At 41.4% G+C, this 15,272-nt stretch overlaps 1 protein-coding gene across 3 annotated transcripts in view; it reads right to left on the bottom strand.

Annotated features, from left to right (window-relative positions):
- Positions 1-15,272, bottom strand: part of EIPR1 (EARP complex and GARP complex interacting protein 1) — a 181,404-nt gene that overhangs the window by 85,486 nt on the left and 80,646 nt on the right. For 2 of the 3 annotated variants that reach the window (XM_075201500.1, XM_075201501.1), the window contains exon 4: positions 9,852-10,008. The exons of the other annotated variant lie outside the window; for it this stretch is intronic. In XM_075201500.1, the coding sequence (XP_075057601.1) occupies positions 9,852-10,008 (157 nt within the window). The remainder of the gene's footprint in view (positions 1-9,851; positions 10,009-15,272) is intronic. 3 annotated transcript variants of the gene reach the window in all.

Raw genomic sequence — 15,272 nt, 5'->3', positions numbered from 1 at the left:
TTCTCAATATATTTAAAAGGGATTTCACTAAAGCCCAAGAATGTTCCAGATTTGGAACTCCGAGATATACAATTCTGCAGTAATCAAGTCTAATACAGTTATGTCTTTTTGCATTTAAAAAACAAACATAGCATAATCTAGTATGTTCAAAATAGAAAGGTTTTTAGGTTTTTATTTTATGCATTTATGAAGTGCTTTCAAATCCATTGGCTTCTTATACAGACCAGTAATTCAGTAGTGATTGCTCATCTGCTGTTTGTGAAGCTTCTGCCCCTGAACAGTACTCACAAGTACCAGGGTATAAACTAGGTGCATAAGTAAAGGCTGCACCTCATAGGAGAGTAAGTTTAAGCCAATCAGGTGCAACCTCTCCTCCTGCTCGTCCCTAATACCATATCTTCCTATGTAGGTGTGTAGGTACATTTCTTTACTTACAAATTTAGTTACGAGAAGAAATTTCCACATCCATAGTTTTGATACTATAGCTTTGTAATTTAGAATCCGTATCTCTAGATCTTGAGTGCTTATTGTTTTTTTCTTACTTGTCCATATGTAAGCTACTTGAAGTGGGCGGCAAGACGCTCTACTTGTAGCCAGTTTGAAACTTAGAATATTATTTTTCCCTTAGTGTGTAAGTTAGCGTGCAGTGAGCAGTGCTAGACCTACATACAATGTATGTATGTATGTATGTATGTATGTATGTATGTATGTATGTATGTATGTATGTATGCCAATTAGAGCAATAGAACATTCACATAACAGCAAGGTGTTTTAAAGTGTGGACAAGCCTTCTAAAAAGGGTGACTAATCATCATCATTTATTTATATAGCGCCAACATATTCCGTAGCGCTTTACAATTGGGGACAAACATAGTAAACTAATAAACAAACTGGGTAAAACAGACAGAGGTGAGAAGGCCCTGCTCGCAAGCTTACAATCTATTTAATTACTTGCGATTTAATTACTTGTATCCCAGTTCAACAAACAAATTGCTGTCATATATAATAATAATAATAATAATAATAATAATAATAATAATAGAATCTGCATAAATTTGTAAATTATTCTTCTTAAAAAAAAATCATACAAATAGTTTGTTACATAGAAGAAAGTTTGGGGTGTTTTTTATGGGATGGCACTTGTAAACAGCTGGAAAGCATTGATAATAAATGGCAAGATTGGAAATACACTGATGAGGTACACACTGTGTCTGAGCATAGTTTGGGTGTTTGATCACATGTAACATGGATGAAGGGCATTTCTCTATATGCCAATCAAACCATGTAAATGTTCTTCCTGGTGTATGGCACCTATGGTGTAAATGAATAGATTGGGGGCTAACAACTTGCTGTGAGTCTTAATTGGAGAATTGTGAGTGTTCCACGGGTGATCAGGCAAAAAGATATAATGTGGATTTGGGGCTTCTGCCTTGATCACTCATCAGGCCCAATGGAGCAGACACTAGTGGAACAGTTAGAGAGGGCAACTGACTTGGCAGCATTATTATTCATAAAGTGCTCGTCATCACTCCTGAGTTATACCAGCGACCATCTACCATTATTTGCAAACTGTCTTTTTAATGGCTTTTAGCCCTTTTGTCACACTAGCCTCACCAACTTCATTGATATGCTTGGTGTAATGTAACCGACCCAAGGTCTACAACAGATAAATAAATAAGAGTGATCTGCTGGTGTGTGCTACTATGCATGCACCTAATCATTGTGATGTCACAGACATGTACTAGCACTAGTAGTGGGACGAAAGGAGCAGTGGGGTGAGAGAAGGACAGCAGCCATTACATCTGTACATGTAATGAGGAAAGCACACGCGTGTGGTATGCCTGTTTACTGTAGCCAAATATGTTCAGGGGAGCGTTTCTCAAATTGGCCAAGTTGTGTGTGAAAAATGCATCACTGAAATAGAGCATTTGTGGAAACAAAGAATTTTTATGTTGTGGCTACTAATGCCTATAAACAACTGCATGAAACAGACATTTTTACTATACCTCTAAAACAGGGGTACACAACCTTCTTTGGTCAGAGGGCCACATTGCGACATTGTAGTTATTAGAAGGAACCACAATAAAACATATTTACGTATAAACATAATATATGTTAAATGTACCACAAGAGAAGAGGGACCTGTTTTCGGTCATGCTGTACCTATGAGGAACGTAAAGGAAAGATAACTACTAACAGTATGGGGCACTAATGGGGTATTTCACAGATTATGAGTTCTCAGGAATCTATTGCCTAGTCTTCATATCAGACTCCACGACCAACCATGAAACAAATGCTAAGAAAACATAAAACTTTAATTTTGCGCTCATAAAATCTAATCTACATTTACTGATTAATGAAGCAAAAATAAAGGAATTCAAATCCATATTTTCAGCCTTATGAGTAATAATCATTTAAAAAAGCCTATTTATTAATATATGTAATGAAAAGAAGACCCTATCTGTCTCAAAGCAATATAAAGATTAGTGGGGTTAATTAATAAATCAAAAAGATCAACTGTCAGTCTAACAGCCACCCTGAAAGCTGGTGATGATTAGACTAAATAAACACATTTACATTGTTACTGGAACTAGCAGGTGTACTAAAGGGTAGAGGAAAAACACACAGACGCTATTGGTTCCGTGTGTTGTATAACAGTGACCACACCACAAGGAGAAGATTCTGCTGACTGGACACTGTGTGCCGCTTCCATATTCCCATCATACGTTATTAGATCGGTCACCAGCTAGCACTTAGTGAAGATGCCAATTTGTGGATAGCCTGCTTAGCAGCGGGAGATCTGCTACTGAAAACCGTCCTCTTAATCAACTGCAGCTAGAGATAAACAATGTGTAACAAATGCGGAATACAAAACTGAACTCTAAACACAAATGACCAATCGGAAAGGATATAAAATGATTGATGAGCACCACATTAACTGTAATGTAATAAAAGGGTTAATGTTTTACGTGATCCCTTCCCTGCCGGGAAGCCAGGCTGTAGACAGGGCACTGTAGTGACCATAAAACAGTGACAAGAGAAAGAGATATGTTAAAAATAAAATAGGACAGCAATAAAGAGCAACCATGGGAAGAGAAATGTGTCCTCGGTAATCACTTTGCTACTGGGTCTTTTCCTTCTGAGCAGTGTTTTTACTTGTTGGGAGATTGATACAGAACAGGTATGAAATGTCATCATCAGGTATGTGTGCACAGTGATCTTATAATACTCCTGGGGCTCTGTACAAAATCCCTGTATCATTATTCTTCTGGTCTTCAGCACTGGGGGGTAAACTAGGAGAAATCAGAAGTATTGTTTAAGCTTGGAATAAGGAGACCACACAGTGCATTAGCCTGAAGGGGGGATTTCAGTGAGCGTGTGGAAGGTTACAGAGGTCACAGCAGCACCAGTCACCCAAACACGATTCTAAAATTATTTTAAGGGTTCTTTTTTTATACCCTGTAATCCTCCTGGCTTTCCACACAAACTGTGCACGACATGCCTCCTCTCTTGGTTAATGTAAGACAGGAACTGATGAGGATAAAGTAAGAAGAAATAAGCTGAAAATCCTGTAAACAGTATGAAACAGTGATGAGATTTAGGCACTTGCATTGTAGTGTGACAGCACTCCAGGACACAGGTGCAATCTAAAGCATTCTTTGGGTAAGATTCCGCAGCGTTGTACAGAGAACTCATTCACATCAGTCCCTGCCCCATGGGGGGGGGGGGGAGAGAGAGAGAGAGCGAGAGGAGAGAGAGAGAGAGAGAGAGGAGAGAGAGAGAGAGAGAGCGCAGAGAGAGAGCGAGAGCGCAGAGAGAGCGAGAGGAGAGAGAGAGAGCGAGAGCGCGAGAGGAGAGAGAGAGAGCGAGAGCGCGAGAGGAGAGAGAGGAGAGAGCGAGAGGAGAGAGCGAGAGGAGAGAGCGAGGAGAGAGCGAGAGGAGAGAGAGGAGAGAGCGGAGAGGAGAGAGCGGAGAGAGAGAGAGGAGAGAGAGAGAGGAGAGAGAGAGAGGAGAAAGAGGAGAGAGAGAGGAGAGAGAGAGAGGAGAGAGAGAGAGGAGAAAGAGGAGAGAGAGAGAGGAGAAAGAGGAGAGAGAGAGAGGAGAAAGAGGAGAGAGAGAGAGGAGAAAGAGGAGAGAGAGAGAGAGAGAGAGAGAGAGAGAGAGAGAGAAAGAAAGAGAGAGAGAGAGAGAGAGAGGAGAGAGAGGAGAGAGAGGAGAGAGAGAGGAGAGACAGAGACAGAGACAGAGACAGAGACAGAGAGAGAGAGAGAGGAGAGAGAGAGGAGACAGAGACAGAGACAGAGACAGAGACAGAGACAGAGACAGAGAGAGAGAGACTAGGGTCAATTTTGATAGCAGCCAATTAACCTACCAGTATGTTTTTGGAGTGTGCGAGAAAACTGGAGCACCCGGAGGAAACCCACGCAAACACAGGGAGAACATACAAACTCCACACAGATAAGGGCATGGTCGGGAATTGAACTCATGACCCCAGCGCTGTGAGGCAGAAGTGCTAACCACTTAGCCATTAAGCAAAATAGTCCATTTGCGCAGTTCATCCACTCAATGTTGCGGGTTTTACTTTTCTCATTTCATATAAAGTACCGCTATAGCCATCTACATACTACTATAGCAGAACTCGGCACATTCTTTGTACTACAACCAATGGTCGAAGTAGAAATTTTAAAGTGGCGGTACGGAGAATGTAATGTGAATGTAAGTGAATGAAATGTTATGGTTTTACAATGAAGGCAGTAAGAGAAGTGGCGGTGTGGCTTACCATCATGTACACCCTCCACATCAACCACTGATTACAACTATGTTCTATTCAGCTTTACCTACACTAAAGAGCTCATAGTAATACACACCTTAGATCTCACAATACACCCAGCTTTACAACACTAGTATATGCTCCAGGTTTACATCAGGAGCAACAAATGTAGCGTAGAAGATGTGACTTGACATTGTTAGTAGCAAGTGTGCAAGTCACATTATCCTATGCTTACAGAATATAATAATATAATGAGGTGCCATATACAGAAGAGGAAATAGTGTCATGACAGTGCTATGGATAAATGTGAAAGCCGCATTTACAACAAAAAAAATAATTAAATACAAACACAAAACAAAATAAATGAAGTGAAATTAAATACAAACCTCTGTCATTTTCCCCTTTAAAAATACTTTCCTGCCAAAATTCAAATTGCAATATCAGTTGAACAATGAGAATAGACAAACGTAATTTTATATAATATAGCAGCCACACTAATGAATTAAGTACTATCCGCTATAGAGGTGTAATCGTCCAATCAGAAGCGGATAGCTAGTGTTGCCAATCATCATCATTGCGCCTCATTTGCACCAGCCCTCCAGCACCTACAACGGCTACTCCTCCTGACAGGTGTATATCATCATCACCATTTATTTATATAGCATCACTGATTCCTCAGCGCTGTACAGAGAACTCATTTACCATCAGTCCCTGCCCCATTGGAGCTTGCAATCTAAATTCCCTAACATACACAGACAGAGAGAGAGACTAGGGTCAATTTTAATAGCAGCTAATTAACCTACTGGTATGTTTTTGGAGTGTTGGAAGAAACCGGAGCACCCGGAGGAAACCCACGCAAACACGGGGAGAACATACAAACTCTACACAGATAAGACCATGGTCGGGAATTGAACTCATGACCCCAGTGCTGTGAGGCAGAAGTGCTAACCACTTAGCCACCGTGTATATGTTCCTGTTTCTAGGTCTACCTCAGTCGCAAGTACGCAAATACACCTTTACTGTATAAGGCGTAGTTTCCTTGCCTCCAGTGTGCTGGCGCACTAAATTGTGACAGTAGTTATGATTTATGATACTGCACTGCATCACCAAGTTATAAGTGTAAATTGTATAACAGTTTACAGGTGTCACACGAGTGGAGCGTCATTTAAATAATTGTGAGACAAGTTTATAAAAAGTTGCCAACACAACATAAAAATGTCACAAATGAGCTCTTAATGAATTAAAAAAAACAAAGAAACAAACAACAAAAAACAACATACATAAATAAATAAATATTAATTTACTGGAGATGGGAGAAGTAGTTACGCAAGACTGGTCCCTACTGACATGTAAGATTGACACTTAGAAAAGATGAAACACAGCTAAAAGCTCCAGGACCAGAGACAAACCAGAGAAACATAGGAACTTTTCTGTAGTGCTGCAACGAATAATGGCGGAGATAAAATTGAGCTGAAGTCAGTGTAACAGTACCAAAACATTGCTATTAATCACCATAGTGTTGTTAGCCATTACTCTATATCTGGCGCACAGACAGCGATCATTGAGCGCTGTTAAGGGGCAGAACATAGGACATTCAAGCCCAAAGCAATATGCGGAAACAACTTGGAAAGCAGATAGAACCACACGTCACTGTGTACAAGGCAGATAGATATGCCTCCTCTGCCTCTCCCATATCCCAGTCCTGTTATGTACTGGAAAAGGAAGGCAGAAGTGCGTGATTTATAGCGAGGGTAAGAGGAACACCGGAGTAATTTATTAATCCTTATTTTTTTAAATATACTTAGGATTGTTCAGTGTTGTATGCTTACACTAAAAGTTATTTATTGTCATTATGGGCCTGATTCAGTGTTTGCCGAAAAACAGAATTAGTTCCAGCCATATACAGAGTTATACGCCTCTTTAGATGTGTCTGCCTCTGCATTAGCTGCTTATGGCCCGGTGTACAATAGATCTTTATCAGCAATGTGTACTTGCACCTACCCTATAGCAGATGCAAAACATATGCCTCCTAACAAGCGTATACAAGTATTTTTGCAGGTCTGCATAAGTCACAACTGCGTGGACACACCTTAAATGTACTCTGCCCATCTTTGCACACCCCTTCCCCATCCCACCTTTCCATGTACAGAGAGGCATAAGTGCCAGAGTCAAACAAGTCTACATAGCAGCATATGCATGCGCCCACTTTATGGGTACACACACTCTGAATCTGTAACCCTATGGGCTGAGTCATTAAGGAAAGTAAGGAATAAAAAAGGTGTGAGTGTTGTCCGGGACAAACCATGTTACAACGCAAGGAGTGCAAATTAGTTTATTATTTTGCACATAAGTTAAATACTGGCTGTTTTTTTATCTAACACACAAATACTTGTTAGCTTTATTTCGGTGGTAGTCAGCATATCGATGCCGACTACCCCAACGTCTTCACACTGAAGGGTTCCTTCCGAACGAAGCTGCAGGACGACTGATGTGCCCACCGACCACAAGCAATCGCGATGAATGAAGAAGCCGGCGCAACTTGATGAGGTCACTGGGAACCACGATGCTGTTATCGGTGCTGTTAAGGGGACTCACAGTGACGTCATCAAGTCGCGCCGGATTCTTCATTCATCGCAATTGCTTGCAGTCGGTGGCCACATCATTCGTCCTGCAGCCTCGTCGGGAACGAGCCCTTCGGCGTGAAGACGTTAGGGTAAGTCTTGTCAGAATAATCAGAATCATTATTCCATACTCCACCCCTTTATTTTAACACTGAAACTTAAACTTGATCTATGACATGCCCTACCCCAACTATAAATCTGTCCCACATTTTAAATTTACCTCCCATTCCAATGCAACATGGTTCTGCCCAGTTGCAAAGTTACTCCTTTTGTATGCTTTGCTCTCCTTAATAACTCAGGTCCTTTGTGTTTAGTGTATCTGTTAGATGTTCAATTTCATGTAGTTTTGTCCTGTTTATTTAGGGTATAAAAGCAGGTGGAGGTTTATCCTGCAGGAAACGTAAACTCTTGTTTTCCTATTGTATACACTACCGATGAAAGATCACATTTATAACTTTTCTATTCTGAAAGGAAAGCACATTTGTGTGCTGTCTTGTTTTAGTTTTATATGGTTTTATTGGTTTTTGAAAAACAATAAAAGAAAAATGTCACCAAAAACGTTTTTGTCTAGGCCGGTTGATTAAAAATGTTATTATACACTGAAAAAAAGATGCAGTACTTTGAATTTCTGGGAGCTCTGAATATTTGGGTATAATGGAATATTTCATTATTCCTTCTCTGAATGTTCTGGTGTTTCAGCAACAAGTAAGCAGAATTCCTAACCTACTCCTTTCTGTTCCAGTCACAATGAATCTGCTTTAAATTATAATCCTGAAACTGCCTATATATCTTAAATTACCGTCAAGTCATTACTTATCACATAAATGTCTTAACAGCGAGGTTGATTTGAGAGGGCGGAGCCTGGGGGCTTTCCGGGTGCACCTTTCAGACCCCAACTACAGGTGGACGTCTGGCTTTACCAAATTTTGAACAAAATGTTTTAGCCATACCTGCCAACTCTCCTGGAATGTCCGGGAGACTACCAAAATTCGGGTAGATCTCCCGGAAGAGCAAGCAAGTATCCCACATACGGAACTCACTCATCAAAATGACGCAATTCGCGGTGAATTGCTTCATTTTGGCCCCACCCCTGCAACAAAATGACGTTGTTGTCGAGGGGGAGGGGCCAAAATGACGCAATTGACCGCACCCCGCCCTCCAACCACGCCCCCTGCCCGGGATCTCCCAGAATTGCCGTTTCAAAGGTTGGCAAGTATGGTTTTAGCCAATCAGCTGGGGCATCATCATCATTTATTTATATAGTGCCACTAATTCCGCAGCGCTGTACAGAGAACTCACCCACATCAGTCCCTGCCCCATTGGAGCTTACAGTCTAAATTCCCTAACATACACACAGACTAGGGTCAATTTTGATAGCAGCCAATTAACCTACCAGTATGTTTTTGGAGTGTGGGATGAAACCGGAGCACCCGGAGGAAACCCCAAGTAAACACAGGGAGAACATACAAACTCCACACAGATAAGGCCATAGCCGGGAATCAAACTCATGACCCCAGTGCTGTAAGGCAGAAGTGCTAACCACTGAGCCACCGTGCTGTCAACTGGTGGGAGTATCAGCATCCTGAAAAAGCAGCAAAATCATGTTTCTGTGGCTGGCGTCCATGATGCTCAGGGGTGATAGCCTGTGGATATATTTACTATCTCCATGTGATTAGTTTGTGCATGCTGGGACAGAGTACTCAGATTTCATAAGTCAACATCCCCCATCTAGTCTCAAACCACCCCATTTTGGCCCTACTACAGTTTTTTGCAGCCTCTAATGTATTCACAGATGCAGGTTCATGTAGAATGTGCCCACTTTTAACTAGCTGAAAGAATAATGCAATTTTCCCATGTTATGATCTATAGGCAACATCCTCTTAAAGCACAGTTTATGCAATAGGTCTTACTCCTTCAACCATTCTTCCATTCCTTACCTCTTAGCATGGTGCTGTCCTGTTTTTTATGTGTTTAGAATTGCGTAAAACTGATGTTGAAATAAGCATTGGGCGGATATTAAAGCAAACGTATGAGTTTCTGCCCCCGGGAATGTCTGATTCAAGTAAAATCTATAAAGAGAATCTACCTTCCCTACTTACTAGTGTATAAGCAGTAATGCAGAAACTCATTTATCCATATGGTCTGAATTTATCCAGTAATTGAGATTTTACATGGATATACCATACTTAGATTCTTGCAATAAATCTTTGCAAAGTACAAAAAACTTGTAATGAATGAATAAGCTCCACCCATGTGAGTGACCTCATTCATTTCAAAAGTGTTCTAGAAAAGAATGATAATAACATTATATAATAAGATGGATAATCTCAATAAGCAACTTGCTTGTGTATTTAGACAGTGATAGATATATAAAAAAAAAAATCTCCCACATTTTTGTCTCCATCATTTTTTTAACACTCTATTATAGTATTTAGAGTTTAAAATATGCAGAACCCTACCAGGCCATATTGCTATGGGCGGCGTTGTCAAGGTGACAGAGAAGCTCCAAGGTTTGGGTGTTGTTTGATGAATCATCAGGGACTTCATGGCTCCCTGCCTGCAATTCCTTCGGTATCCTCCACACAGCCACACAAGACGTGACTTTACTGTCTGAAGCTGAACAAGAGAGAGAAGAAAAAAGTCAACAGATCATTACATGTAGAACACATTTGGAATGACTGAGCTCCGGCGCTCACACAAAACACAGGAGCCATGCACAGCTGTTGCTTGAAATATTTAAGGCCTTATTTTTTTAATAAGCAGCAGAATGCAGAGAGGAGATACAGGAAAAAGCCTGAAGTCGCCAATCAGTTCTTTGCAGAACTCGTAATTTGCATATGTTTAACCCAGTTTCTCCATGTTCTGAAGCCAGTGTTCATGTCTTGATGAAAATTTAATTCTTTTGGGGGTGGAAGGGAAACAGAATTCCCTACTAACATTCCTATTTTTCTTATGCAAATTAGGGAGCAAACAAAATTGTCTCTTGTCAAGCAAATGGTTTTTATAATAGAGTTATAACTCAATTATAAACTATAATGTGTGCTTCTTTAAAAAAGGAAACTAAAATCAGTTTGTTTTATCTTATAAAAAATGCTATTTGAAAAAGTGTACATAAGCATAAACACATCATATACAATGTACCAAATAAACATATTTGTTTACCAAGAACAAAATCAAATAAATATAATGCTAGTAACTTGACATGAACAAGATTTTTGTATTAAAAAAAGATTACATTGACATACCTGCCAACATTCCCAAATGTAAAGTCAGGCCACACCATGATACAGCCAAAACGTCAGAATTTAAAAGGTTTTATGCCTGAAAACTTGTGCTTGAAATCAGTACTGTCAACAGCAGGGCTGTAACGGGGGCGGTGTGCCACCCAAGGTGGCGCAATGCCCCAGATCGCTATTTGCAAAATGATCACCCCTCCCCAGATAAACATTTATACGGTTAGTGTCACTGGGCAGCATTGTTGTACTTGCCCAGTGTTAGGGATCTAGCACAATGAGAAAGGCGCCCGACTCCCTGCAGCTTCGATGAAATGCCATACGGGACACTGTCAGTAAAGAAAAGCCAGTACGGAAGAGAGCAGTAAGAGGAAGCCGCAAGAAGAAGAGCCAAGGAGTCCTAAGGTACTTAAATTACTGCAGGAGCTGGAGAGAACAGGGGGAGATTCAGGGGGCTGGATATTGAAAAGAAGGGGCTTTTTTTGTTTTTTTTAAAGTATATAAATATATGCTACAGTAATTCTATAAAAACATAGGAATTAATTATATTAAAAAGCAGTATTATATTCAAAAAGGCAGTGGTGTTTATTAGTAATAATAATCAGCAGCAGCTATTTATATAGCGCCACTAATGCCGCAGCGCTGTATAGAGAACTCACTCACATCAGTCCCTGCCCCATTGGAGCTTACAGTCTAAATTCCCTAACATATACACACACACACAGACTAGGGTCAATTTGATAGCAGCCAAAAAATCTATTAGTATGTTTTTGAAGTATTAATAATGTATGTTAGATGTGGGGAAAATGTGTAAGACATTAATTTGATTTTGGGGCTAGAGGGGGAAAGTATCTAGTGATAGGGAGCAAACAACGAGGAAGGCGCCGTGATTATAAAGGAGCCAGCACGCAAGAAGAAGAAAGAAAGAGAAGAAGGAAGAAGAAAGAGAGAAGAAGGAAGAAGAAAGAAAGAGAAGAAAGAAAAAGAAGAAGAAAGAAGACGAAAGAAGAAGAAAGAAGAAAGAAGACGAAAGAAGAAGAAAGAAGAAAGAAGACGAAAAAAGAAGAAGGAAGACTAAAGAAGAAAAAAGAAAAATAAAGAAGAAGAAAGAAGGAAGAAGAAAGAACTCAGAGCAAAAAGACACAGCAGGAAGAAGCATCAGGAAGATGAAGCAGAAAGATGAAGCAGCAGGAAGAAGCAACAGGAAGATGAAGCAGAAAGAAGAAGCAGCAGGAAGATGAAGGTGAAACTGTATAACTAGTATATGAAAAATAATTGTTGCACTGTAATTATATAATAAAGCCTGACATATTTTACAAAACACCATTGATACAACCCTCACACACTATTGGGCCACTGAGAAAGAATTATTAGTAGGTACAGCAATATTTAATAACATTCATTTATGTAGCTCCTATAGTCAGAAGGTGCTACAAGACTATTGAGCTTGGGGAAATATCTCAGCAGGTGGTTGGTCTGTTCTTAATGTACTCTATGGTGATCCAGTTTGAGAGAAATTTGCCTGTCCACGACTTCTAGTTATTTGGTCTTAAGGTTATGGGCAAGCACAGTGCTGTACACCTTCTCTTCTGCGAGTATGGGGAGCGGGGTCGAGTAGATAATGTGATAATTGTGTAATGTCTCTTGTTCCGTCCATAAACTCCACATGACTGTGTAGGTTCTAAGCTCATTAAAGGCTAAGAACATCTCTTTGATCATAGAGAGATGCAATTATCCGAAGCTCCACACAATAATTTTGTGGTTCGGCATGGAAGGGGAGACATTGCATTGCAAGGGAAGGGAAAGTATGAATGGGTATAGATAGGTATACATACATACACACTGTTAGGAGCCGCCGCGGCCATGGTCACATCTGAATCCACCTGGCATCCCGGCCGTCTCCATGACGACCGGGACGTCACTTCCTGTAGTTCGTCCGACCATTGCCAGGGCAATGGCCGGACGCCAAATTAACAGCGCTTGCCCCACGGCTATACAGGGCAGTCGGGCGCGCCTCTTCAAGCCTGCGGGTTGTTTGATTTAGCCACCATTAATCAGCCCACTCCTGAGTTGGCCAGCTTAGTATTTAAGGCAGGGAGGGCTTAGCCTCCCTGCAGGTTATAGCGCTTACTTACCAGTTTGCTGACCTGCTCCTGTCTTGTCTGTTGGACCCAGTTCCTGTGGATACTCTGCTATTGGATCTCCTGTTGTGACCTTTTGCCTGTACTTTGGACCTTGCCTGTTTGCCTGTGACCCTGACCCTTGGTGTGTTTACTGACTATCCTGCTTACTTGTGACCCTTGACCTCGGCTATCGTCTGACTATCCGCTGCCTTCTATTCAGCCTCCTGGCCTGCCGCTACGGGCCTGTATTATCAACTCACACTACACCTGCAGTTAAGTTCTGGGGGCATCTGAGTGCCGGTGAGCATATAAAGCTATAAGGGAAAGGCGGTTGCTATAGGTGAAGACCTCCGCCTTCTGGTTCGGTGAGTTGATGATCAGACTGTCAGCCTAACACACACACACACGTTGGCTTAGTATCTGTATAATTAACAAGTTTTCAAATTTTCCCCTGAAAAAGTCCCCATTTTTCAATATTAAACAACTATAGCGCAAAAAACATCTTATGCTGTATTTGTGATGTCAATCTCACCATCAATATCTTCTTTAGGTTTAATATTAAAATATTTTTAAAGGAAAGTATTTAAAATGCATAACAATGACATAAATGAACCTGCCATTACAGAGATCGCATTGAACTGAAGTCCACCAGGACTGAACTTTATGTCACGAGCTTACATGCACCTGCTCAACACTAAACAGCTATAAACTGTTGGCAGCTATGCTATCCCTTTCCCAAATGAACTCACAGCTGATTGTTCTCATTGCCACAGTTTGTTATTCTCTGCTAATGAAAGGAGAGAAAAAATTTACTCTATGCACTGTGCAGGGCAAACTGCCTCTCAGTCTATACAGGCACAATGTACTGTCCTATTGTTAAAGCAGACCCTGGTTTAAATGATCATTCATAGATTTCAAAGGAACGGTGTACACAGTGGCCAATTTATTACTAGAAGTGGTAAATAACTTGACAGATTAAGCAAAAATCACTTTTGAAAAAAAACAAAAAACCCTAATCTCTGATTTGGGAGTATCCTCATTTAATTCTGAAAATAAAGTCTCTAAACCAAAAGACTAAAATAATGTCACAGGAGTTATATCTATTAGTGTAGTGCCCTATGTCCACCAGACTTCAATATGTACAGCTAGCATCAACTTGGACATTCTACAAAAGGCTCTGAGATTGTGTGGATCACTAGCATAGACGTAAAAATCCAATTCTAAAGTAACCCACAGCAGCCAATCACACATTTCTTGCCTGAGAAACTATCTGATTATTTGTCACTGCATACTTGAACATTTGCACTTATGTTCAGGGTCGGACTGGCCCGCGGGGGGACCGGGCTATCCAGTAGGCCCGACCCTGATCGCTCCCCTCTTCAATGGTGGGGAAAGCGGAAAACGTAAAAAAAAATAATAATAATACTCACGTGACCGCGGAGCTTGACTCCTCTTTGCTCCGTTCTCACTGAATGTCGGATGTGACGTCATCACGCCCGACGTTCAGTGAGGAGCGCCGCAGAGAAGAGTCGGGAAGAAGAGAGAAGATAGAAGAGAAGAAATAAGCTATTGGAAAAGGTAAGTGAAGGAACAGAAGAAAGGGGGGAGCATGGCAGAGTGAAGGGGGAGCATGGCTGTGTGAAGGGCGAGCACAGACAGCATGGCACAGTGAAGGGGGAGCATGGCACAGTGAAGGAAGAGCACAGACAGCATGGCAGAGTCAAGACAAGAGGGAGCATGGCAGAGTCAAGAGGGAGCATGGCAGAGTCAAGAGGGAGCACGGACAGCATGGCAGAGAGTGGAAAGGGGCAAAGACAGCATGGCAGAATGGGAAGGGGGGGCCAAAGCAGCATGGCAGAGTGTGAAGGGGAGCCAAAGCAGCATGGCACAGGGTGATGAAGGTGGGGCAAGAGAGGGGTGGAGCAAAAGCAGCATGGCACAGGGTGATGAAGGAAGGGCAAAAGCAGCATGGAGGGCGCAGTGTGATCATAAGGAGGCACAGTAATGTGTGTGTTATGGTACAGTGGGCTTGTGGCAATGTAATGTGTGTGTGGTAGGTGGTGGCTAAATAATGGGTGCTATTTTGTTTGTAGGGTGAAGGTGTGGCAATTTAATTTTATAGTGGGGGCTATTAATTTAAGATGGGTAGTTTGGGGGCTATTAATAGAATGTGGGGCATTGAGGAGCATGAGGTCTATTTATTTAATGTGAATATGAATTATTTAATGGCAGTGATGATTGTAGGAAATAGGTATATTTATTATACACAAATGCAATTAATTTATCCCGATTTTTGGTGACTGTTCTGCCCAATCAAAGGGGCAGGTCAAGACTGCATACTCTTTATATATACACACACTGCATTCTTTACATACTACACTATGGTGCTAGCTGTCCTTCGTGGGCTGGCCACTCCAACTCTAGTGTCAGGGCTCGCCACTATGATGGCTGGCCACACCCCCTCTGGTGGGCCCCTAGCGTTGCAGTCCCCTGTTGGGCCCTTCATGCCCCAGTCCGACACTGC

This window comes from Mixophyes fleayi, chromosome 3, assembly GCF_038048845.1.
Source record: "Mixophyes fleayi isolate aMixFle1 chromosome 3, aMixFle1.hap1, whole genome shotgun sequence".
Taxonomy (NCBI): domain Eukaryota; kingdom Metazoa; phylum Chordata; class Amphibia; order Anura; family Limnodynastidae; genus Mixophyes; species Mixophyes fleayi.
The sequence above is the reverse complement of the archived record's forward strand: the minus strand, read 5'-3'. Positions and strand labels throughout refer to the sequence as shown.